General features: G+C 39.3%; 1 protein-coding gene across 2 annotated transcripts in view; it reads right to left on the reverse strand.

Annotated features, from left to right (window-relative positions):
* Positions 1 to 24,121, reverse strand: part of ADK (adenosine kinase) — a 273,021-nt gene that overhangs the window by 241,338 nt on the left and 7,562 nt on the right. The window contains exons 1-2 of one of the 2 annotated variants that reach the window (XM_014250563.2): positions 22,940 to 23,038; positions 16,437 to 16,511 (exon numbers count right to left, since the gene is read on the reverse strand). In XM_014250563.2, coding sequence (XP_014106038.1) covers positions 16,437 to 16,511; positions 22,940 to 22,953 — 89 coding nt within the window. In that variant the 5' untranslated portion in view covers positions 22,954 to 23,038. Of the gene's footprint in view, positions 1 to 16,436; positions 16,512 to 22,939; positions 23,039 to 24,121 lie in introns of those variants that run through there. The other variant, XM_005520516.2, reaches the window with a different exon arrangement.

Below are 24,121 nucleotides of genomic sequence, written 5' to 3' on the forward strand. Positions count from 1 at the left end.
CAGTTTTTTAAAATGTTCTTCCTTGATCCCTGAAGACATTGCTTTGATAGCAAGTTGTCAAAGAAAACTTCCCACAAAGGGACATGCTTGTAGAGTTCAAACTTTTATGAGAACATTATGCATTAAGAGGTATATTATATTTCATATACAGCTGCTGAACTCTCAAATAAATTTAAATATGCAGCTAACACAGCGAGCAGCTTACATAATATTTTCCCAACATGTGCTTCATAGGTAAGATTGATAAGCACCAGCTGGGGTCTTCCTAACTGATGATGGTTAAATTTGTCAGGAATTGTCTAAAAAACATTTAGGAGCTAACAATACTAAGAGCAAAACTGAAGCTAGAGATAAGCAGTCAAAAATTTTAAAATAAGGACTACTAAACCCTCTAAGCAACCAGAACAACAAATTGTGTATGTATTATAGATTTAATTGCCTGATATTAAACTAGTGAGTAGAAGAGAAGTATATAAGCTAAGTAAGCAAAGGAATGATCACAACTTTATTTTTTTTCTACTCTGAAAATTGAAGTTCATCACATCCTAGAACACAAGATAATTATTGTTCTTTCCAATCCAGTAGCAAACTGTGATAGTTTCAAAATGTTAACAGTCTCTTCAGCACTGCTAGAGGTCCTATTTAAAAAAAGGGGTTTAAGAGTAAAAACATGTAAAAGGGTCTACAGCCTGACTGTAGGTAGGTGTCAAAACATGCTGCAGTACCTTTCAAAAATGATACATTTAAGCTCTTTCATTTGTCCTTCACAAACATTTTATCTATTGGAAGAGCAGCCAATGTTCCAGACACCCCCTTGAGAATGGCAGCTGTCCACAAAGCCGGGCAGCAAAGGGTCGCACTGCAGCAATGAGCGCAGTGCACAGCTGCACCCACACGGCTGCCGGTGCCGATAAGCGCACCCAGCCCCTGAGCATCACAGCTGATGGCTTCTGACAGCCCCACACGTCACTGCACCCTGGGTTAAACTCTTCCAGATCTGAGAACAGCTTCTTCCTCAAACTCCGTTCTTTAGGAAGTTTCTTCAGCCACAGCAGTTTGGTTTAACCTCTAGATGTCATTGTACCATGGTCACTCCAACATACCCTATTCTAACCAAAGCTTAAGTGTCCTAGCTACAGATAGATGCCAACAGAAAATATAATTCTATAACCCATCTCTAATGACAGTTTAAATGGAAAGTTTCACAGTGCTATACATTACCTTTTCCAGTGTCAAGATAATTCTTTTAGACATATTCTTTCTGACCTTACAAGCAGATGTGTTTACACATTTAACTTACCAGGACAAATGAGCAATCCCATGCGCCTGTATTTCATCAAGAAACAAAGGCACAACTTATTATAAATTCACAGCTATAGAAATCTCAAATATTCCTCTCCACAAGCCTGAAAATAAAGTAACAGACTCAGACTAAAATATAATTGCAGACATTCTATGGACATGGTTTTGGGGAGTTGGATGGTGTTGAGGAAATTCGCTTGAAGTACCCCTAAATACACTCTATGAAAAAAACGCCAAGGCCATTTGCAAGAGATCTGTTCCAACAGCTAGAAGTACAACTCTGACCAATGCATTCTCTTTGGTTACAGTGGGGGAAAAAAAAGGTGGTATATTCTTAGCTTCTTCATGTACATGACTTGCCTAACATTTACCTGCAAGTTTATCATCTCAATTTCAATTTCTGCAGAAATGTATCATTTGTATCACATGCCTGTTTTTCATTTTTTAAGCATACCAGAACTTCCAAGTTCAACTTCTGCAATGCATTTTAAAGATCCTTCTAAAATAGTAATCCAACAACTCCAGGACTTTTTATTTCCCAGCTCCTAATAAAGGACAGAATGAAAATTCATGTACTTACACAATAGTGAACATTTTTACAGTAATATTTTTAATGTAACAAACAGCCATAAGGTACAGCTCCCTTCAGGCAGCATCCAATTTCACAAAGCCTTAACCAAATTAAAAAGAAAACACAGCCTGCACTAAATATGCACTGCTGATAAACTCCAAACATATATCAAGTTCAGATCTACTCTACCAAAAATTTCCTGAAAAGATGGCAAAAGTCACCTGTCCAAAAGCCCAAAATGAAACTGGTGATGACCAAACACATTAAAAGAATGGCAATAGATCTTCATAGCTTGAAAATTAAGTAACCTTTCAAAATTTCTGACTTGAATCCACCCATCTAAGCAAAACCTTCTATAGAAACAATAAGTAGTAATTGCACAGATATCAAAATGAAAATCAGCACACACATGCTGCTTGGGCCAGAAGAGCCAAGATGAAATGCAAACCACCCACAAGAATGTATGAAAAACTGCCTATGTATGACAGTAATATTCTGATCACTATTTTCAAGTATACTTGTGAAGAACAAGACACTAGAGATTAAAGTATTTTTCTGCATTAACCATCAATGTAAGTAGTCAGCAAAAAGACCCCTATAATTAAACTACTTTCATGATACAAAGCTGGGAGAGTAAAGCATTTCAAGAAGTCCTAAACATATATATCTGCACAGACATTCTTCTGCTTTGGTTGATGTACAGATAAATACAAACTTCTTGCCTCAGTACATAGCTTTGACTAACCTTGCTCACCTTTAAATGCACTTGGGCTTTGCTATTCCATAAGCTTATTGTGTTTAACATGCTTTGCTGCACTTACTGCTTTAAGTATTCCCCAGATTGATTAAAAATTCAATACGAAAGGGCAGATTCCCAATGTGTTCTTTGAACTTTGCAGAAAGTCATCAAAAAAAGGAACAGTGTGATTTCTCCATCAGACACTTAACATCCATTGGTTGCATTAACTGGACAAGTAGATTTTATTTATACTAGACTATGCTTCATCAATAAAAGAAGAAACCTTTTAAGACAGAGCTCTATAGAAGTATTTCTTCATAAATTTTCAAAGTCATTAAGGAACCTTAAGGATTTCTCTGTAGTCTTACTGTATTTCAGATTAATCTAAAGAAGGTTGCATAAGAATGATTCAGCAATTGTGTTACTTCCATTTCCAAGCGATGTTAAGGCTACCTTCACTAGTCAAAAAAAAAAAAAAAAAAAAAAAAATAGAGCACTTTTTCTTTCTTTTTTTTCTTAATTATTAATCTTGTCAAAACTAGAACAAGGCATCTTTGGGACACTGTGTTCATATGTCCTTTTTCAGAGTATGTTGACTGATTTCTATGCAGTTCTCACATCCCATGAGATCATTCAGGTCAGAAACACAGCCATGTGTGCACCTGCTACAACAGTGCATCCTCATGAGCATTTACAGGCCAATGTGCACAGCAAGCCCAGCTCACAAAATATTTCCAACGCATCAGATTTATGGGGGATGGGTACAGAAGGTCAGCCTGTTTCTCAAGTTCCATCTGCAGTTTATCAGACAGAATAAGTAATGCTGCCATAAGTGCTAACTCCATTTCTTCTGACTTGATCTATACAGAGATCAAAAAGCAGTAAGAAAACTGCTTTTCCTACAGTAGTAAAATAGCACTTGAAGTATTTATGCATATTTGACAAGGCAACAGCTGCTTAGAAATTTCAGTTAAATCTAATGTAGCCTTACTCTTCCCATTAGCCCAATAATCTTTCCCATGCACACATATACAGCATGAGTACCATGGCTTGTACATGTTTGGATCATTACTTTGAGCTTGCTAAACCAGATTCTAGGGCTGTGAATTTTCTAAATCCAGATGAAAACAAAGAAATCTACAACCTAGACCATATCTGGTATGTAGATTTAGCAGCCCAATTCATCATGGACCAGATGAAACCATCTAAGCCAAATTGAAGTTTTCTGTAACTGGCAGATACAACGACCTTAGTCCAAATATTTAAGACATGCTTTTTTCCTCCATAAAAAAAAAAAAGATAAACAGTAAAGGCCTTTGATTCATATTCTGAAAGTCTCACCATCTTGCCTGACTTGCACTGTTTTTACTCCACCAGTTTAATACGCTTACTCATTTTTTACCCTGTAGATTCCATTGTTGCTTAGTCTCCTGGTTTCACCATCTAAAATGCACCACACTCTCCACTGCCCCAAAGCTTCTCCCCCTCTTTAGCCTCTCTCCTATTCCGCAACAGAGCAGCTGATCCTCCCTATCTTTTCACATTCCTTCTTGGCCTCAAGTTGACCACAAAAGAGACCTTTTTTCACACTAATTTCTGGGTTCAGTGACAGCTCATCATTACTCACTGTGACTTAAGGATGATCTCGTAACAGGTTTGACCATTTTAGAAAAATTTCTTCCTGAATAGATACTGCTTTGTTGACTAATATAAAAGTCCAAATTGCCATCACTGAAAAACTTAGACAGACTGTACAACAGCAATACAACCCCAAAGAAAGCCTGCTTCCAGAAAAAAAAATCCTAAGTTTTGCAAGAGTCTGCTTATATCAACAGAAGAGAAAACCTTTTAGACATTCCTTTGGGAAAATATTAGAACTGTGAGAGAATGCATTAATCAGATTGACTTCAGCATGCAACAGTACTAGACCCAACACTGTGCCACACATCCCTGAGTGATCTCGCGTTAAGTACAGAAGCTACTGATGAAATCCACAGATGACAGCAGACTGGCATGGGTGTGTCATGACAACAGAGCATTCTAGCAGACAGCAAGACATCATAATACTAACACAAATAGGTGAATTAAAAGCATAAAAATATGGGCAGGGGTAATGGCATCCCAGAGTAGTAACTTGGAGAGAGGAGAAATGAGGTGCTATGAGCTGCAATTCAACCTGAACTTCCAACTCACACCAAGCACTTAAGACAGCAGTGAGCTGTCATTGAAATAGGAACAACAACAAAACAAAACAAATATTAGAAAAAATACCCAGAGTGAGCTGTCACCCTAATTATTTCATTTTCCTCAATTTTCAAACAGAAACACTTGTAGCTGAAGTGTTCAGCTTCAGAAGAAATATAGGTAGGAGTAAAGCACACACTAGTGGTAGTGGGAAGAAGACTTGAAAAAATAGCAACAGAAGGTTAAGATACTTCTATCTTAACTCACATCATATTTAAAAGGAAATAAATTACTTCATAGTTATTAATGACAAAGAATCAAGTTCTGTTTGGGAAAGGGCATGTACATTGACTGGCAGAGAGTTGCACTGCTTAACTAAACAAAAGCATCTGCTTTTGTTAAGGGAAAAAATTAACTGCAACTCAAACCACAGGTACTGGACATTTCATTTCAAAAAGTTCCAGACTTTAAATGTTGTTATGAGAGAATGAACAACCATCTTGGGGAACACATGGAGCAAATTTCTAGTGTTTTCCTTTTTACTCAGTTCCTGTCCACTGTTATGACTCAACTCTATCTGGCTGCATCACTCCTTACAAAAACCTCTCTTTTTCAGAAAAAATAGTTGGAATTTAAGAGTGAAAGGGATTCAAAAAATATTAACAGAATTTTTTTTAAAACATTATTTAATATGAAAGATGGGTTATGTAGTTAAATGTCAACAGAGAATTAGCTTAAAATTACACTGAAACTTAAAAGAAAAAAGAAATACAGTTATTCATGTCATAAATTTAAGTATTTTGTTTCTCCCATTTAATGCATGGATATGATCAACTACTTTAAATATAAAAATCACTAGGTACAGTTTTTCTGATTTTTTTTTCTTTCACCCTTGACCAATATTTTCTAGTTGTTCCTAAATTGTTCAGTGTATTAAGGTAAGACGCCCCACTGATAATATGGTTGGAAATCAGGACTTTAATCAGCTATTAATATTGTAAGACAGATTTAAAGGGCTTTTGAAATTGAAGTCAAAACAATAATAGGTTTAAATGATTAAAAGAGATTAAGAAAGCCAGGAAAGTTCAAAGCCTGTTAATCACCAGACTGCAAAAAACTATGATCATTTAATAGGGTCAGCCCTATCACTCTGGATTTAAGCATATAGAAGTGGCCTTGTCAAAACAGTTTCCTTAGCTACAAACTAGGGAGCTAAAAATTTAAGACAGCTAAACACTTGCTGTATACAGATATAAAGAAATGTTTTTTAGGTCATAATTTTTTTAATATGTGACTACAAATACTTTTTTAAAAGCTGTACACACTCTCTAATTTTTTCTTTTAATTGGTTTCTGAATTCTAGACTCACCGCATCAGTAGAAACACATTTTGTTGACCATTACACCATTACAGTACCTTTATCAAGGGATAAAGTATTAATTCAATTTGTGCAGAACTATAGATATTCTCCTTACAGACTAAACTCTTAACATATTCCATTGCTATTATTCCTTTGAGCCTTGAATATTTAAGCCACTTCTTTAGTTTTCCCAGTTCTTTTTACATTGTTCCTGTTCTAAAATGATCAGCTAACATTTACATACCTATTTTCTTCTACCAGTAATAAACATTCATTTGCAGTTTAACTCATTTTGATTATAAACACAAGCCAGTTTCCACAATCACGTGTTAAAATTTTATTTGCATAAAACTTACTGAAAAATACCAACTGAAGTAACATGTACATAATCTAAACTGAAGGGTTCCTTTTCTTTTCCTAGTTACCTGTTGCTAAAGGACATGGAATGATTCACATGAACACGTCTCAGTGGTATGACAGGAAAAGAAGTAACTTTATTTTCTGACTCCATTATTTATAGATATATTTTCAACAATGACCGGGGATTGGATAATTAAGTTACCACCTTCCCAATCACGCTGGTCATGCAAAACATCCATCAAAGGACGTTTCTTAGAAGGAATGTGTAAACACCTTATGTTTATAGTTACTTTCCTGGGCAAGTAACTACAACTATGAAAACAAGATCAGAAGGCTTAATTTTCAGGGCAACAGTTACCACAATTATTTGCTATTATCACTTTAAAATTTATTGTTTGGACCAACTCATACCATTTCTATAACAGATCCTGTCATCAGTAGCACTGAAAATCCCCAAATATTTCCCTTGCCAATGAGGAGCTCTGCTTTGAGAATTTTATATGTATAGACACACACATATATATCTAATTCAGAGAAGGGACAGTAGTGTGGTTATTCATGCAACCCTCAGATTGATTTTTTTTTTTCTAAATATTGATGATTTCTTCTAAATAAAGACTTCCTGTTTGCCATACATGAATAGCACTGCCAGCCACTCAATTTACGCTTGAAAACAAACTCTTTTACCAACTTCTCAGAGAAGGCAGACTTCTAAAAAGCCATTAGGATGAACTTCAATAGGCCCTACATCTACAATAAAATACAGGTTAATACTCTGGACACACAAGGCAAGCATAAGACCATGCTATGCTCCATTAATACAAAGTACATTTCACAACTGAATTAGAACTCTGTCCCCATACTAGATCTGTTCTATCTCCATCTCCAAAAGGAACAAACGAAAACACAATCCCTAAAATACAATTATTTTAGTGTCTCTAGTACAAAGAAATAAATGCCACATCAATAAAAATCAATTAAGACAGAGCAAAAGACATTATTTTGTCAGTGAAAATCTCACAAACCACAAAGCCCAGAATATTACCTTCAAGAAACAAAATCCTCCAAAAGGAAGGAACTAGAAGTTCTGAGGCTGTATTGAATCTTGATCAGTATTAAATATTTAACTGTCTTCAGAATGCTAAGAATTGATCTTGTCATCACTCATAGGGAGACACAGAAAAAGACCAGTGTATCATATTTAATAAAATCCACATTATTTCCATTTAGAAATTATAAGGAAACTAACAGCACGTCTTACGAATTAATTAAAACCTCTCTTCTCTCTTTAAAAAATACAGTTTAAAATGTATTCCATTTTTCTGTTCCAGTGTGTTTCTGCTTGTGACAGGGAAGGCTGAAGTACTAATTTCACATTATTACTGCAACCTAAATGAGTCTCAGTGCTGTCTAAAAGCTACGTCTCTCTCATCACCTGTCTCTGCACCCAAGGGCTTAATACAGGACAGTCCAGCTTACAGAAACTTAACTAGGTAATTGTCAGGGAATTCATGTACCTTAATTTGCCTTCTCTACAAATTATTTTTAACACTGTTTAGAGCAAACAGAAAGCTACAGACAAATGTTACAGAAATTTCAGCCATGCTGAAAGAACATACCCAAACTATTAAAGTCATCAGCTTTCTAAGAAAAAGTAGCATATAGAAAATGGCAGAGAAGGCTTTTTTACTGCACTCAAAATTTTGATTTTATCCTGAAAAATGTATGAGCAGTACCAAGACAGAGATTTAGGGAAATGTTCTTGAGGGAAGTGTTCTTGAGAGATTAAATCCTTGCTCTGCTGCCACTGGGGCATACCGAGAAGTGCAATTACTGCTTCTGGGAAGAACTGTTCCTCCTTTTTGCCTCAAGACACTGCCACTGCTTAGAATATATTATTTCTTCACCCACAGTGGTACCTGCAGCATCAAGTCCAGACATGCAAGGGTCTGGCAGAGGAAAAAGAGACCGACTGAGGTATTTGGACAGTTCCTGTCACTTTACGCCCAGACGAGTGTTTTGTCTCACGACTGCAGAATTACATACAGAACCTGACATGTCCTGATGATTCTGTTTAGAACTTTGGCTGTTGTTTAACGCTGCCACATATATCATCACAAGCACATTTTAGAATAGCTTCCATGAAACACACCAGAAGATAATCCGTCAAAAATGGGAATTATTGCAATCAGATTTGGGAAAAGGTCTTCAATCTCTTTTTTACACAGTAAAATAATGTATTTACTATACAAAATAAATTGTTGGGAGACATGTGAGATTCTGGAACACTTTGTCTCTTTTTCTGGGAAATGAGGGAAATATTAATGGTAGAAATCAGAAGATTTACATTTGTAATAGTAGCTCTTGTCTTAACACAGAAGAGATACGGCATGCTAGCCTGAAGCCATGTAGGATGCCAGGCTGAACTTAATATTCACAGGTGAGACTGCATGCACTCCATTTACCTGGAGTGATCTGAAAGCCAGTTTGGGTATAGCTTCATTTCTAATGGAGGAAATTTACCGTACACTTCCAGACAACAGTGACAGCCTAAAGTTATGGTAATCTTTACTGCCTACCTTCCTACTAGTGGGAAGTTTATGTTATTTAAAAAGAATAAAACCCAGCCTCAAGACTGAAGAAATAAATAGCTTCAATAATACAAGAACTGAAAAAAGTTAATGGTGATGTTTGTATTTTTGTGGCATCATTGTTCACTTGTTACAGCTTGTCATTTTAGCCAGCCATATGCTCCCCTTCAAACTCTGTCCCATGCACCTCAGATTCTTACACCGAAACTTAAAACACTTTTGCTGTCACAAAACAAGGGAAGAAATACTAGAGCAATCTGCTAAAATAATCACCAAAAATTGTTTAGCCACCCTAGTATTCATGTTCCATAAACACATGGTTTCAGGTAGAACTAGAAAATGAAAATAAATTGTATGCTAACACATTGAAGAGAGGAATGTCGGATTTGTAAAATGAAAATAAGCTGTCCCCAGCTCTGCATTTAATCTGAATTTATAAGGGAACTGAAGGCTTCATAACATCCTGAAGTCTACAACACAATCAGATCTCCAGTAACTTGGAATATTGATGATTCTGCCCTGACAAAAATAACCTAAAGCAACACTCAAACAGCTAGTTTACCCTACTCCAGCTCTTGGCTAAGGGAAAACCAGTAATTAAAAGGAAGACAGGCTGCCTCCACCCTTTCCCTGTGGCTCCAGCAGAGACCGCAAGGCCAACACTCCAAAAAGGAACAGCATAAGGAGAAGCAAAGCACAGAGCAGGCCTGGGCAGGGCTCTGTGCCGAAGAACAGAGGAACAGGATCAGACATCTTCAGTGGCATAAGCACCTCATACCTTAGGATACAGTTACCTGTACCACTGATGTGGTATCTGCACTTTGTTCAGGAACAGCCTGATGTAATAGCAAGTTACTAAAAAGAAATGTTAACAATTAGCATTTAATTTCAAAAGGAAGGACAAAGACTCTCTCTTCTTGCTTAATGTAACTTGGGAAGAAAAACTGTTTGAGACTGCATATTGCCTGACCTGAATGAAGCAAAGCTAATCAAGTAGCAATGAGCATTGTAATTTATTAAGTTGTTTTTTTTTAAAATTAAGTTTTTAGAAAGATGAAGGTATTCCAACCACCTCAAAAATGTTATCACTTTTCTAAAACATGACAGATCAATTTCATCTACAGTAAAAAAAGGCAAATGGAACCCATTATTCCATCATTTGCCTTGCAATGCAGGTCACAAAGTTTTGTTAAACAAATTTCCACTTGTAAGCTAAGGGAAAATACAGATAAACTCTGTTTGAGTGTACCTGCTGTGCTTAAGGTTATCCTAAAGAATACAACTAGTCTATTAACTAGACATGTTCTACTGACATGCATTAAATCTGCAAGTCTTCTGAAAAACAGAAAAATTAAAAGAATAATTCAGGATTTACCATTTATTACTAAAAAAGTATTTAAGAAAGTGAAAACACACAATAAAGAGAAGAATGGAATATTTACCATCCATGGACATCTTACATTCTATTTTACAGGTAAATACATAGTTACAAGCTCCTCTATAAATGCTGCTCAAACCCTACATACCCTGAAAACATCACAGCCCTCCAAGCAATACTGTCATTCCATAAGGTTCCTCAAAAAGCTGTTACTAAATGGAGCGTAACTAAAATCTTTCACTCATTTAAACTACATATTTAACTAAATACACTAGGAGAAAGCATTAGGACTGCAGAAAGCTTTAATTGTGTTGTCAGGAATACTACCAAATGTATAGACATATTAGTATGAAGAGGACCTTCTTAGGACAACTATCATTACCCTAAGTTTTTGCAAGCGAACACTGGATTTTTATAATTTACCAGCAGTCAGATGACACAGTTGGTCTTAAAAGTTTCAACAATGTTCTATGTTCAGACCTTGAGATTAATTAAATGAACTTCCACACATACAACTAAAACCACAAGGTAATAATATAGCATTCAGCTTCCCTGCAGATGACCCAATGCAACAGATAGTTTTAAGTATTAATCTTTCACAAGAATTACTGAAACAATGGAACACCATACACCAAATTATCTTCTGCCAGGGGAGGAAAAATACAGGGGCAAATTTTCAGGGAGAGGTTTTAAAGTTTTAAGTGTGTATTTCCATACCTTCATCACTGTACAGGTTGTACACACTAAATCCAAATCAGCACTGTGACACTTACTAGAAAGAGAACTAAACCTTTCTCAGCCAAAACCAGGAAAACAGGTAACAAAATTCCCAGCTCAAAGCAATACAAAAACCCATTAACCGCTCCCGACTGCTGATGAAACACAGAATCTAAATTAACACATTAATGAAACTGAAAAAGCTGCAAGGCTGAAGGGGATAGGGGGTCCCCACTTAAGTCTAGCAGCAAATCCCACATTTGCAGCCTGTGCATTCTTGGATACTGCAACCTTCTAGTAGAGAATCACCATTTGTCCTACTCATTTTTCAAGCTCATTCCAGCATGGATTTTTGGGTAAGGGTTTGTTTTGCATTGAAGCCAAGTCTGGCGAACAAAGAATCACCTCTGATTGTCTAAAAGCTATTGAGACCCTTGGCCACTTCATGAGAGTTAACAGCATGAATGGTCTTTTGATTTTTTTATTTTTTTTTTTTTTTGCTATGGGAAGTTACAAAGGCTTTTGTTAGACAGGAGCAAAGGTAACAAGCTGAAAATGTTGAGAATAACACAAGCCACAGCTTATACAGACCAAACTAAATTTAACACAAGTAAGCAGAAACTTCTAGTCATTTTCAACTGAAGCTGCTTCGCAAACTTTTTAATTTATAATCTAAATTGCCACAAGAGTGGAAAAAAGATCAAATATGCGCATCTTCACTTTCATAACAGCAAACGTTAAAATAGCTTCAGAAAAGAATGCTTCATTTACTAGATGTTAATGTTAATGCTGTATGAAAGTTTGTGCTCAACTAATCCATCACCTTCTGCCAGTACTTTGCAGTGAGGAAAGGTAAAAGATGGTCACACATCCTGCGATCTCCAAGAATGACCCAACAACTTCCAGTCCTACAGTTAAGTTGGTAGCACACTGCAGGAGATCCGTATCTATACTTGTGAAATTATGGATCACAATGATAGCACTTCTTTCACTGAGATATTCTCTTTCCATATAGCAACCATTACCACCACGCCAAAGATTCCATTCATTCTTCCTTTCCTGTTTCTTCAAACTTGTTTTTTTCAGTGAAGAGGAAAAAGAATATAAACCCATTTCTTGATTTAAAGATAGTCTGTATTTTTACACCAGGGAAGGCAGGGAAGAGAACTAAGGAGCAAATGGTAGAGGACATGAAAGTTATAAAAATTCCAATCTTCGAGCATCCTCAATGAACCTGTGCAAAGATTGCCACAGATCCTAATTTTAAGGGGGGAAAAAAACAGACCTAAAGAGAAGAACATTAGTCTGCTTGGACAATCAACAAGTAATCACACAGAAACTTGTAATCCTGGACCATGACAGTGATAAAATAGTCAGTCTGCAGGTTATAACTACAATGGAATTTGGCAGCCCGAGTAGTAAACATACCTCAACTTATGAGATCATGGCTCTAGTCAAGAGCCCAGAAATTACAGTGAAATACAACAATATGATTCTTAAAACTTGCTGTGATAAATAGAACATATATCCTAATTTTCCCCTATATCTCTACTCCTTTTTAAGAGCATTGGCTGAAAGATATTTGCATGCTTATACAGGTGCTGGCAATTACAGATATTTTCCTTACTTTCCCTCTGATCAGTTAGGGAAGATACAAGGTTTTGCATATTGAGAAGTTTCAGGACTGGCACAATAGTTCTGTCAATGTCAATCTGTCAACATTGATTCTCTTCCCCTCCTCAGCTCACACAGCCATAGACACAGCAAGAGAAGATTTATCCACACCATGAACACACACTTCTCAGCCACTTAAGTGCACTTGAGGTGACAAGTAATGCCCAGATTTCTACAGCCTAAAAATTAACTATAACTAGGTAAGCTAATTCAGTGTCAAAAACTGAGTATTTGCAAAACAGAGTGCTCTAGGGAGAGCAATGAAACACATGCCATCTCCTAACTTTTAACAGCAGGACACTGGAGTATTTACAGGAGTCAGCAGTACTGAGTTTAGTGTCTTAAAATGTCATTGGAATGTTAATCAGAATTTCTTTGCCCATTTCAGCAGAGTTGCATACATGTAGTATAGATTAAGTTATTTTTAAATGCCTGTGCAGTTAGAAGGTAAAAGAATCGTTGCTGTTAAATGTCATGGATAGAAGCAAGTACTAAAAGCTTTAATGAATACCTGTTAGCAAAGTTATTTTAACAAATTAGCATAGCTATAGTTAGCAATTCACCCACAATGCATTAATTATTCTTCTGTTCCTTCCCCTCTCACCCCGAAGAAGCTGCTCTTTGAGCAAGTATACATATCTTGATAAATTAAACAAAAATACTCTTAGGTAATGGAGTTGATGCAAACTAAAAGGAGACCATAAAACCAAAACAAAACCACATTTCTGGTATTTCTTTCATGCAGATACTAAAAAAACCCAAGGACATATGGTGGACTATATTTATTCCAAGACTTCTTTCCAGCTCTGTAAACAGAAACTAAAGTGGTTTGTGGTATCACCAGTTTTCAACAGTGCCATCAACATTGCTAACACTTTTCCAGATTGTATCCCTGGAGAGAGGCAAGAAATTAAGAGAGGCTCAGATATCATACCTTAACAGAGGCTAAAGCTTCTCTGGTCAGGTAATGCCTGACTGCTGATACAGTCTGAAAAACTCAGATGGGTATGGTGAAGTTCTGTTGCAATATAAGTTAAAACTGCCTCTCCTAGGAAAGGCTTAAAGCCCCCCAAAACTTGTCAAGAGAGCAAAAGACTATGGAGATCAGATTAAACCAAAATCCACTTTGACAATGAAGTTTCACGGTTGTGCTAACAGCTCAAGCCAAAAATACCCACCCAGCCCTCCAACACTTCTTGTTTCCTCAAACCAGTACTACATGGTAGCAAGCTGTTTAGAATCTGCAAGGGGTAGGACTGCATTATATATTTATTTTAAGGTTTATTTATAACACAGATTGTAGGCCAATTAAATGTTGTTAAAAAGACCTCTTTCTGTACTTTCTTATGCTGTTTCAATTTGCACTTTCTTAACAGAAGTTACAAAAATAAGCTGTTTACAGGACTAATTTTAATACTCTCATTTCGTTGACAATATATATAGTTAAACTTGCAACATCAAGTCCTTTATTCTGAACAAAGTTGTTTATTCTTAAAACTGACTGTATGAGAGGCGGATAAACGAACAGAAACACTGTAGAAGTTAAAAGTATAAAATTCCTATGGGTGTTTACATAAACTTTTCTTACTTTCCTAAGCTACCTTCCCAAGTCAGAGCCCTACTGGCCTGATGACCCCATTAAACATTCCATCCACCAGAAGAGGTGAGAAACAGACTCAAGATTGCCAAGATACCAAAAGCTGATCCTACTATGGCTAGAGATGGGTGCATGTCTTGCTTGACAAGAAAAAAGAGAGATTACAATGATCAACAATTTCTCTTTCAAATCCTTCTGAGTCCTGAAATGTCTATGTTCTTGCACCTCCCTGCAGCATTTGAATACGTAACTATTCCAGCAGTTGTTCTACAGCTACATTTTCTATTTTATCTCCAATCTCATCCATTCGTCAAATCAGAATTTATCTGATTCCCATCTCAGGAAGTGCTGCAAAAGGTAGTTGGACCTGAAGTAGAAACACTCTTTGGGTTTGTTAAATGGATTTCTCTGCATACGCTGACAAACAGGGAGAGGGATATCCACTCAGGTGTGGGGGAGGTAAACAAGCTTCTCAGTTTTGAGGTTCTTACCAGAGCTATCACACCATCAGCAGGCTCCCTGTGAAACTGCTTATGGCTTTCAATAGTGCAATACCCCCACAAATGCCTTTTGGCAGTAAAGAAATGCTCACAGACCATATGCTGCTCCAGGAGATAATTTAATTTGTCTGACAGGACTTGAATTTGAGTACATAAGAGTTCTAATTTTTAAATTAAATTAAATTCTGCACAGCACATCATATCCAGTGAAAAGCACAATGCAATCCTGAAGGATTTCAGTGCTGCAGTAGAGATCCCATCATCTCTTATGTCAGCAATTTATAAAGATTAGTTGGGGAGTATTGCTGGGTTGGGAGAAGGGCATTACTTATTTTTAGAGATTGGCTTTCAAGTCATTTCAATGGAAACATGAGGAAAAGAATTACACCAGATTAATTTACTTTTTTGAATATTCAAGACATAGACTTGATTTCTGAAGTTCCAGGTGTTTGAATTTGACACAACCCATGACATTCTTGTATTTTGTCTCCAGCTTATAACACAGGGGCTTTCACTTAAACAAACCTTAAGATAAAATTTGAGTGATGAAACATCCATGACAAATGTTTGTTATTAAAAGCCACATAACAAATATTTGTGGCTGACAATACACATTCAGAAATAAAAACTCTGCACCTGTTATTTATTTGGTGATGTGAAATTTAGTTTTGATGCAATATTCCCATTAACAAAATAAAGAACAATTAGGAAGAAATTATTAACACTTTAAAAATCTAAGAAAAAATTGCAAGCACTCTGAGATCAAAACAACTTACAAAGCAGAGAAAAAGTGGCAATAAGAATTAGAAATGGAGCTCAGGCAGAAAGATTTATAAGAGCAACTGTATTTTACAGCTCTAGAAAAGACACATCTCTAAGCTGATTCAAAAACAAGTAAGCTTAATGCCAATTAATCAATCCAGCAATATGGTTAAATGAATGGTAGCATAATAAGTAGGCTAAAGCAAGATAACAGACAACCTGATAAGAAACAATCCTGTTCCTGACTGATAAAATGGAAAGTATTTTTTAAAAAGGTATATTTGCACAGCTTTTCTTGGTGTGTTATAGAAACGGCCTATTTACCCCACAGACATCACTGAAGAAAAGTACAGTAACAGTAAATCAAAAGCACACGAAGATTCATACAAGAGCTACCTAAAGCTTACTGAAACTGATGACTCCTTCCAGCTAAAGACTAACAAAGACAGGGTAAGACTAGAATAAATGGATAAAAAAACACATGAAAACACTGAAGGTTTTCATAGATACCACCACCACAGTTTCAAAGAGCAAGAACAATCAAATGACATATACCATGCTGGGTACTTCCAGCATAAGGCCGGAATCCCAGAGTTCAGCATAAACACAGCATTACACAGGCAGGTAGCCCTCCATTTATTTACAGCCATCACTCTGGAAACAAAACTGACATTAAAAAAAAAATATATATCAAGGCTTACTTGTCAAGGAAGTCCTTGTCCACAACTGCACAGATATCAAGTAGAGGATTTCCCATTCCAAACAGGACATTTTCGCTGTAAGAGAATCAATTATTTCAGGTTAGGTTTGCACTGGTTTATTGTTCCTAGTATATGTAGGCAATTTTTAATTAGAGAGAAAAACAAAAAAATACACATTCTGCCCAGCACAGTAAGCATACAGTGACCTGGCATATACATAGAGTCAAATTTGAGTGAAGTACCATGCTACAGTTATCTTTCTTCAACACACAGACTGATATAATAAACATATTAGTCTGTTAAACTGTCACTCAGATAAAGAATTTAAGCCACATGCCACGTTCTGAAGTTTTAAAGGATGACATTCAAGCTGTAATACCAAATTTTAGAAAGGGTACAGGTAGAGAGGGTACGCATCACACCAGGGTAATAAGAATTTCACTGAACCCAACCCATTGTTGGATACCAACAAATAATTAACAATTTAAGTCTGTTCTAATAAACTAAAACAAAGAGACTACGGATTCTGCATTGTCAGCCATTTTAAACAGTGCAGCGGTCTACTGGTAGACTGGATGTACTTTTTAAGCAGTATGACATTCATTACCATGGCTTCTTTCACAGAGAAAAAATATATGAAAGATACTGTAAACCGTATTTTTGAGAAGGATAGCTTTAACTTTTTTTTTTTAGATTAATTCAGAAACCACGTGTTACATTTTCCTAAATAGCATGTACTTGGGTGATAATGTAGTAATACCAAAGGATTAGATATGTGACCTAGCATCAAGTAGGAGTGAATGCAGCTGTTCTCTGAAACTACATCCAAAATCCACCACATTACTTGCCAAACTAACACCTACTGTCTCCAACCAGCAAGGCATACCCATGCTCCAGCTACCAAAGGTGGTTTCAGTATGACCACCTATATAGGGGTTTGTGTGGCCAGGTTTTGGTAGCCAGGGGACTAGAGGGGTGGCTTCTGTGAGAAGCTTCCAGAATTTTCCACCATGTCCAGCAGAGCCAATCCCTGGTAGCTCTAAGATGAGTATGCTGCTGACCAAGGCTAAGCTAATTAGAAATTATTGTTACACCTTGGTGATAACAGATTTAAGAAAAAGGGGAAAAAAACTTATTGTGCAGATGTAATGAGGCCAGAGAAGAGCAAGGTGAGAACATGTGAGAGGAGCTGCTCTGCAGACACCATGGTCAGTGGAGAAGGAGAGGCAGGAGGTGCTCCAGGCACCAGAGTTGAGGTCTCCCTGCAGCCCATGGTGAAGATCATGGTGAAGCAGGATGTCCCCCTGCAGCCCATGGAAGAGAAACGCTGGAAAAGGTGGATGCATGAGAGGAGGCTGGGACTCCACAGGAGGCCTGTGCTGGAGCAGCCCCCTGGCAGGGACCTGCACACCCACGGAGAGAAGAGCCCACGCTGGAGCAGGTTCCCTGGTAGCACTTCTGACCCTGTGAAGGACCCACACTTGAAGGACTTGAAGGACTGCACTCAGTGGAACAGTGACCCACGTTGTACTGTGGTAAACATGATTAATAACCTTGATACTGAGACACAGCAAACCATGCTTTAAGTATCCTAGTTTTTGTAGCTTTAAGGACAGTCCTTCAGAGCCCATTTTACTGTAAATCAAATGCTGCTTCATGAAGATGGAGCCCGAGTTGCTCCTAACTGGGATAGATAACATCTGCTTAGTAAAAACCTGTAAGACTGACTAAACACTTTTGTCAGTGTGACAAATAGCACTGTGTTTGAAATAGCATAACCATAAGTTACACCTGGCTAGAAGACAAGAAGAGTGAGAGACAGATGACAGTTCAGAAGACAAAAGGAAAAAGGGAATTGCAGTTGAAGTCACAAGACAGAACATTCTCTCCATTGTAAAACCTAAGTAATGCATAAGTAGTACTGTTGGACAATGAATGAAGTCAGAACTTTTCAAGTGTTGAATGCAGATTTGTCCCAAGCTATATGTTCCTGTACTTAATGTTTACCTGATTCTCACATGCTGTGAAATGCTACACATCAACAGATTTCTAACTACACTTAAGAACAAGAAAAACATACAATGGATAACTTCTGCATAAGACAAGAGCCAGCACTTTAATGGCCAGCATGCCAGAAAACAGCAGCTGTTTAAAAACTGTCTTAAAAAAGAAAGTCTGAAATACAGCTGACATGCTGAGGTCACCATGTATGAAGAAGTTACCATGTTCAATGGAAAAGCAAAATAGAAGCTACCAAACATTCAGTGATCTGTGGACTACAGAACCTGCAGGTCAATGTGTTCAAAGCGACACAAGAGCAACTTTGTGCAGAAGCTCTATGAAGCCAATAACATGCGTACAAACTCCTCATGTCAGCAGCAGCAGGAGCTAGAACTTTCGGTGCCATTTAATCCAGGCAGCTTTTACATCACATGTAAGTCCTGCTCATTCCCAAGCCTTCCTTCTCCCACAATATTTTATAATAATCTCCATTTAAGTATTCCAGAGGCTGTATGTAGGACGCCATTTGGAACTAAGTTTTAAAAGCCATGGTAGCTATCATTATACTAGCAAGTTCAGAAACATTCCACTGAAACTTCTGGGCAAACTCCCCAAATTCAGCACAGTTGTTCCTCACAACTAAATGTAGGACAGCAGAACTTGACAGCAGTTTAAACACATAACACTTTGAGTAGATTAACATTGATTTCTGAGAAGAAATCAAGATGTTATAAACTGTTTACCTGTTTTTGCAAATAATCTAAACACATAACATACATTAATCTCTAGTTCTGTGTCTTCATTTAATGTGTATTTCTACATTTTTGGTTCCTTCACCTAGGTGTTAGAATTACTTAAGTCCCAAGATACTAGAACTTCCATGCTTAAAAATATTTATTAGCATTCCATCAGGAAAAAGAAACAAAAAAAAAAAAAAGAAAAATCACTACACTCGATTTGTACTGGGGACTGGAGTTGTGTCTTTCCTTAACTGTCACTGTATTTGACAAAAATATGTTTAGGGCAAAACAGGAGAAGTCTAAACAATTTCTCAGTCATAATTTTTTAAAAGTCAACAAGCAGATATTTAAGAGGTTGGACTCCATCTCAGAGGTCTTTTCCAACATAACTGATTCTGTGATCCCCACTGTGATCTAATACAAGCTTTGTGAACCAATCTGGAAAGTCCTACTGTTAAAGAGGAAGACTTGACTCTGTAAACTGTTAGCATGCTCAACCTGAATAACCCAACACTGGCTACATTTAGTACAATGCAGATTACCCTCCCCCTCTTAAGGAACTGCAAACTTTCTGCACTGTTATACTATTACACTTCTTATGGCACTACTTGAGGTTGCTCCCCAGTAAAAATTTTTTTTTTTTTTTTTATCTCATATACTCTGTAAAGCCACATAAGCCTCTGTAAAGTATAAAATAAAACAAATATTTATGATTCTGCAGAATGCTAAATTTATGAGTCTCCAGAACAAAAAACTGACATATTAAACTGTTATATTCTCACCAAGTTGAAGAATTGGAACAGTAGATTTGAACCTTATAGGCCTTATGTTTGCTGTTCAGTAACACTGGACACGTGCAGGGATTAAAATTTCAGTGATTATTTCCAGCCAACTAGGAATAAAACATAGTGAGGAAGCAGTAATAATTTCCTGAAATTTGAGAATGCACAATACATAGGTTATTTAGGAACACATCTCTGCCACAGACATAGAACATATTTCTGTAGTCCCCAGCCCCCTTGACTCTCTGCAGTCCCTTCTCTTTCACTGGAATACTGGTATCATTCTAAAAGGATGTTCTTGTTTATCCCAACTAATCTATTCTACAAGAATATCTGGATCAGCTCTTCAAGAAGCAAGTGACAACTCCTTCACCTGCACAAATTATGGCCATATGTAATTGACTACACAGTCAGCATCTATGTGTGTATATGCATACAGACACACAAAGAGTACATATATATGGACAAGATATGTACTTTTTAAACTCTGAACTACAAATAAAATGTTAATACAAATCTAAAAGTTGTTTGGACATAAAAATACACTGTCCATCTAGCAGGCGAAACTACAGAACTAAAGAAAGCTTTGATGTACATCACATTTACACTCATAACTATTGACAAACAGCAATATATTTTATGAGTTTGGCTTTTAACTTAGGACTACATGAAGTGTGAATTGCAATTACAAGTTCAAGCAAAGTAACTCATTAAATGTAAACAAATCTTCACCTGTTAATTAGGCATTCAGACATTACCAATATGACTGATTTGAAACAAATGGCCAGTGTTTCACACCTTACTTTTACCGCAAGTGGCATAAGTAATAAAATGAAACCAAACTGGATAAAAACAAAACAATAAGCCCAAACAAATAAACAAAAAAGAACCCACAACATCAGTACTGAGCTACCCTTGAACCTTTTTTAAGAAGTCAACAAAATTAACTACAACTGAATGATCTGGAAAGCTGTATACAATCTCATGCTCTGCTGCTGCAGGCATTTTTAAAAATATGGTCCTGATTCAAGTTGGCTGCTGAACATTAGCAGTACTATATCCAACTATCACACTGTATTGTTATCATCCCATGCTGCTGCGCACTTCCGTGGAAGAGGAACATCAAAATATCAGTGAAAGCTTATTATTAGTTACTGGCACAGAGACAGAGGAATATTTTGGGCCTTTGGATACTGGCAACTCAGAAAGCCTTAAACATGACTGAGACATTTGGGTGTGCAATTGCATGGCAGCATGCTGTGTGCCTAGTCTTCCTTTTACAAATTTAAGATATGGTCTTGTAAAATCTAAAATATTAGTATTTCTAAAGGGTTTCATTACAGCCTTTAAAGCAAGGCACATTTTAAGCCTACTGTTAGCATATCCATTTCAGTTTAAAATTCCATATAACACAAGATTTGAACTTACCAAAAGTTATTTATATAAGTAGTTAAAGTAAAACAGCAATAGTACCAGATTTATAGCACTTGACTAGCTCTTGACTAAGAGCATCCTTCTCTCCTCCCACATACCCATGTAACACCATTACAAGTAGGATAATACTTACTGTTAACTGTAACTCATCTAACACTATTATTCCATCCTTCCAGAGTTCAGACAATTTTCTTGCATCACTGGTCAGCAAATCATTTCAGCATATAGACCTTAAACATACAAGGTGGCCTGCAGGACTGCTCACATGCTTTCCTGACATAGGTCTTAAGCAAAGACAATATTTGGCTAAGCAGTTACATGTTTACATGCTGACTTAGAGGAACATCTTCAGTGAAGATTTCATTTATTATGAAACTTTCATAGTCTTCTAAAGTGACACACTCACAGGTTCCAAGTTTGAAAACAAGCCTAAAAGCTTTGGCCTTATGTAAGCAAGGCTGCCGCAGAAAAAACTGTTCCACCACTACAGAGCTCCTCATACAGCTGCGCTAACTCCACAAGCTCCAACAGTGAAATACTACTGCAATTTCAAAGTTAAGGTCTCGATCAGAAACAGTGTAAATGAAACCTGATACACACAGTTTGGAGGGTGGAGAGGAGATGGGAGAATTGCCTTGAATTACCAAACTAAATTTCAAGTCCGTAATTTTAGGTATTTCTTTAGCAGCCGAAGATCTGTTCAAAGGTTACCGATTCACCTTACAATACGATCCCAGCTTAAGACGAAGTGTTTGAGGGACGAAAACTAATCACAGTAACTCCTTTCACTGAATGTTAAGTTATGGGTTTGTCATTCTCCAGGTTTTGCTGACAGTCTGATACCACCACAGTTCCAACAGCCTGCCAACAGCCTAGCCTGTTATTAAGACCCTGCTTCTCGTTATTGGGAATTCTTTTAAAATCGGGCTGAAGTCGCGGCAAGCTATAGCCAGGGTTTAAGGTTCCAACGCGGCTGCCGGAGCCCCTCGACACGCGTCCTCCCACGCCCACGGGCGGCACCCCGCGGCGGGCGGCGGCCGCCCACGCCCAGGCGCTACCTGTGACAACGGCACCGCCGCCGAGCGACGCCGCACGCAGCCCCCGGCCACCGCCCCGCGGATCACCTGCGGGCCCGGCCCGGCGCACCGCTGCTCGGGGCTCTCGCTCCCGATGCTGCTGGGCACCGCATCGCCCAGCGCCGCCGGGAGTCCCGGCCGGGAGCGCCCACCTGCCCGCCAGAAACCAACGCGGCTCCCCGGGAGCGCTGTTCCCGCCGGGCTGGGGGGCTGGCAGGGCACCGGCACGGCTCTCCCTCCTTCCTCGCCCCAGGGGAGCGGGTGTGCAGCCCCCAAACCAACTCGCGGCAGAGGGAGAGGGATGGGACGAAGCCGCGCTGCCCCGCACCCTAATTACACAGCGCCCGACTGCGGCGGAGCATCGCGCCGGGCGCCCCCGCCCCGCCAGCGGGAGTGCATCAGCACCGGCTGTCCCTTCCCCCGAGACGTGGGGCCGTGCTGCGGGCGCTGCGCAGGGGGCTCGACATTACCTGAGAGTGGCCATGGCTCCACGCCCGCCCGGCCGCCCTCGGCGGAGCCCCCTAGCAGCGGCACCAGCAGTCTCCTCTCCGCCCGGCGCCCGCGCCTCAGCCGCGACTGAGCGCCGGGCAGCGCTCGGCCGGCCCACCGCGCGCCCCGCCCCGCCCCTCGCGCGTCCCGCCATTGGCTGGGCGGCCGGCGGGGGTGGGCCCGGGCCCTGAGCGGCGGCCGCGCGGCGCGAGGAGCCGCGGGGCGCTGGCGACGGGCCCCGCGCCCCGGTTCGCCGGCGCCCGCCACCGAACGGCGCCGCCCGCCCGGCAGCCCCGGGCTCCTCGGCCGCCATCTTTGGTACGGGCGGAGAGCGCGCGCCTCCCACATAGCTCCTGCTGTCCCCTCTGCGAGCCCCGGCGGCGACTGAGGGAGACAGTGATAATTGGGGGGGGGGGGGAAAAAAAAAAGTTTAGTGGGGGTAGCGCAGAGGAGTGGGGGACACGAGCCGCACCGCCCGCACTAAAGATGGCCAACGGAGCCCCTGGCAGCGCTGCCCCTCGGGTGTCACGGGACCGTGGGAACCGACGGGAACCCCTGTCCCGGCTCCGTCCTGGCCGCGGGCTGACGCCCGCCCCAACACACGATTGTACACCCTCGACACGAACGCGTTTTCATTCTTTTCATTTAACTGTGCGTTGGGTCAGACGCGAAGCAGCCCCGAGTGGCCTCCTGCGGAGCCTGCCTTCCTCCGCAGGCGGCGGCCGCCGGGCCGGGCTGCCGAGCCCCCGGAGCTCATCGCCTCATTCCGCGCTGCCCCAGCGCCTGGCAGCCACCTGCGGAATGCAGCGCTCCGGGTGCCCAGCCGGCCAGAGGGCACGACTGGAGACACGGGGAGAAAAGGGCAGCCAGTCATTGCTTGCCCCCTTTTCTTATTCGCCTGACAGTGGCAGAACTGCCTTAGCAGAAAGAGAAAGCCTCGCCAAGGCCAGGTTTCTGTCGTGACTTTGACAGCCTCATTTGGCTGTCAAAGTTACTGCCACACTGTGCAGATTTGGCACTTACTTTGTTAACTTACTAGCAACCAGAAACACTGATGCATGAAACTGAAGTCAATAGGTTGTTTTTGCCAAAAGTGAATCCCACATTGTTTTGTACTGCTGTGTCACCTCTAACTAAATATTTAAACAAACTTCACAACTTCA

The sequence above is a fragment of the Pseudopodoces humilis genome, chromosome 9 (assembly GCF_049639895.1).
Source record: "Pseudopodoces humilis isolate 2021_Gansu_Grassland_sample_001 chromosome 9, ASM4963989v1, whole genome shotgun sequence".
NCBI classification, from domain to species: Eukaryota; Metazoa; Chordata; class Aves; order Passeriformes; family Paridae; genus Pseudopodoces; species Pseudopodoces humilis.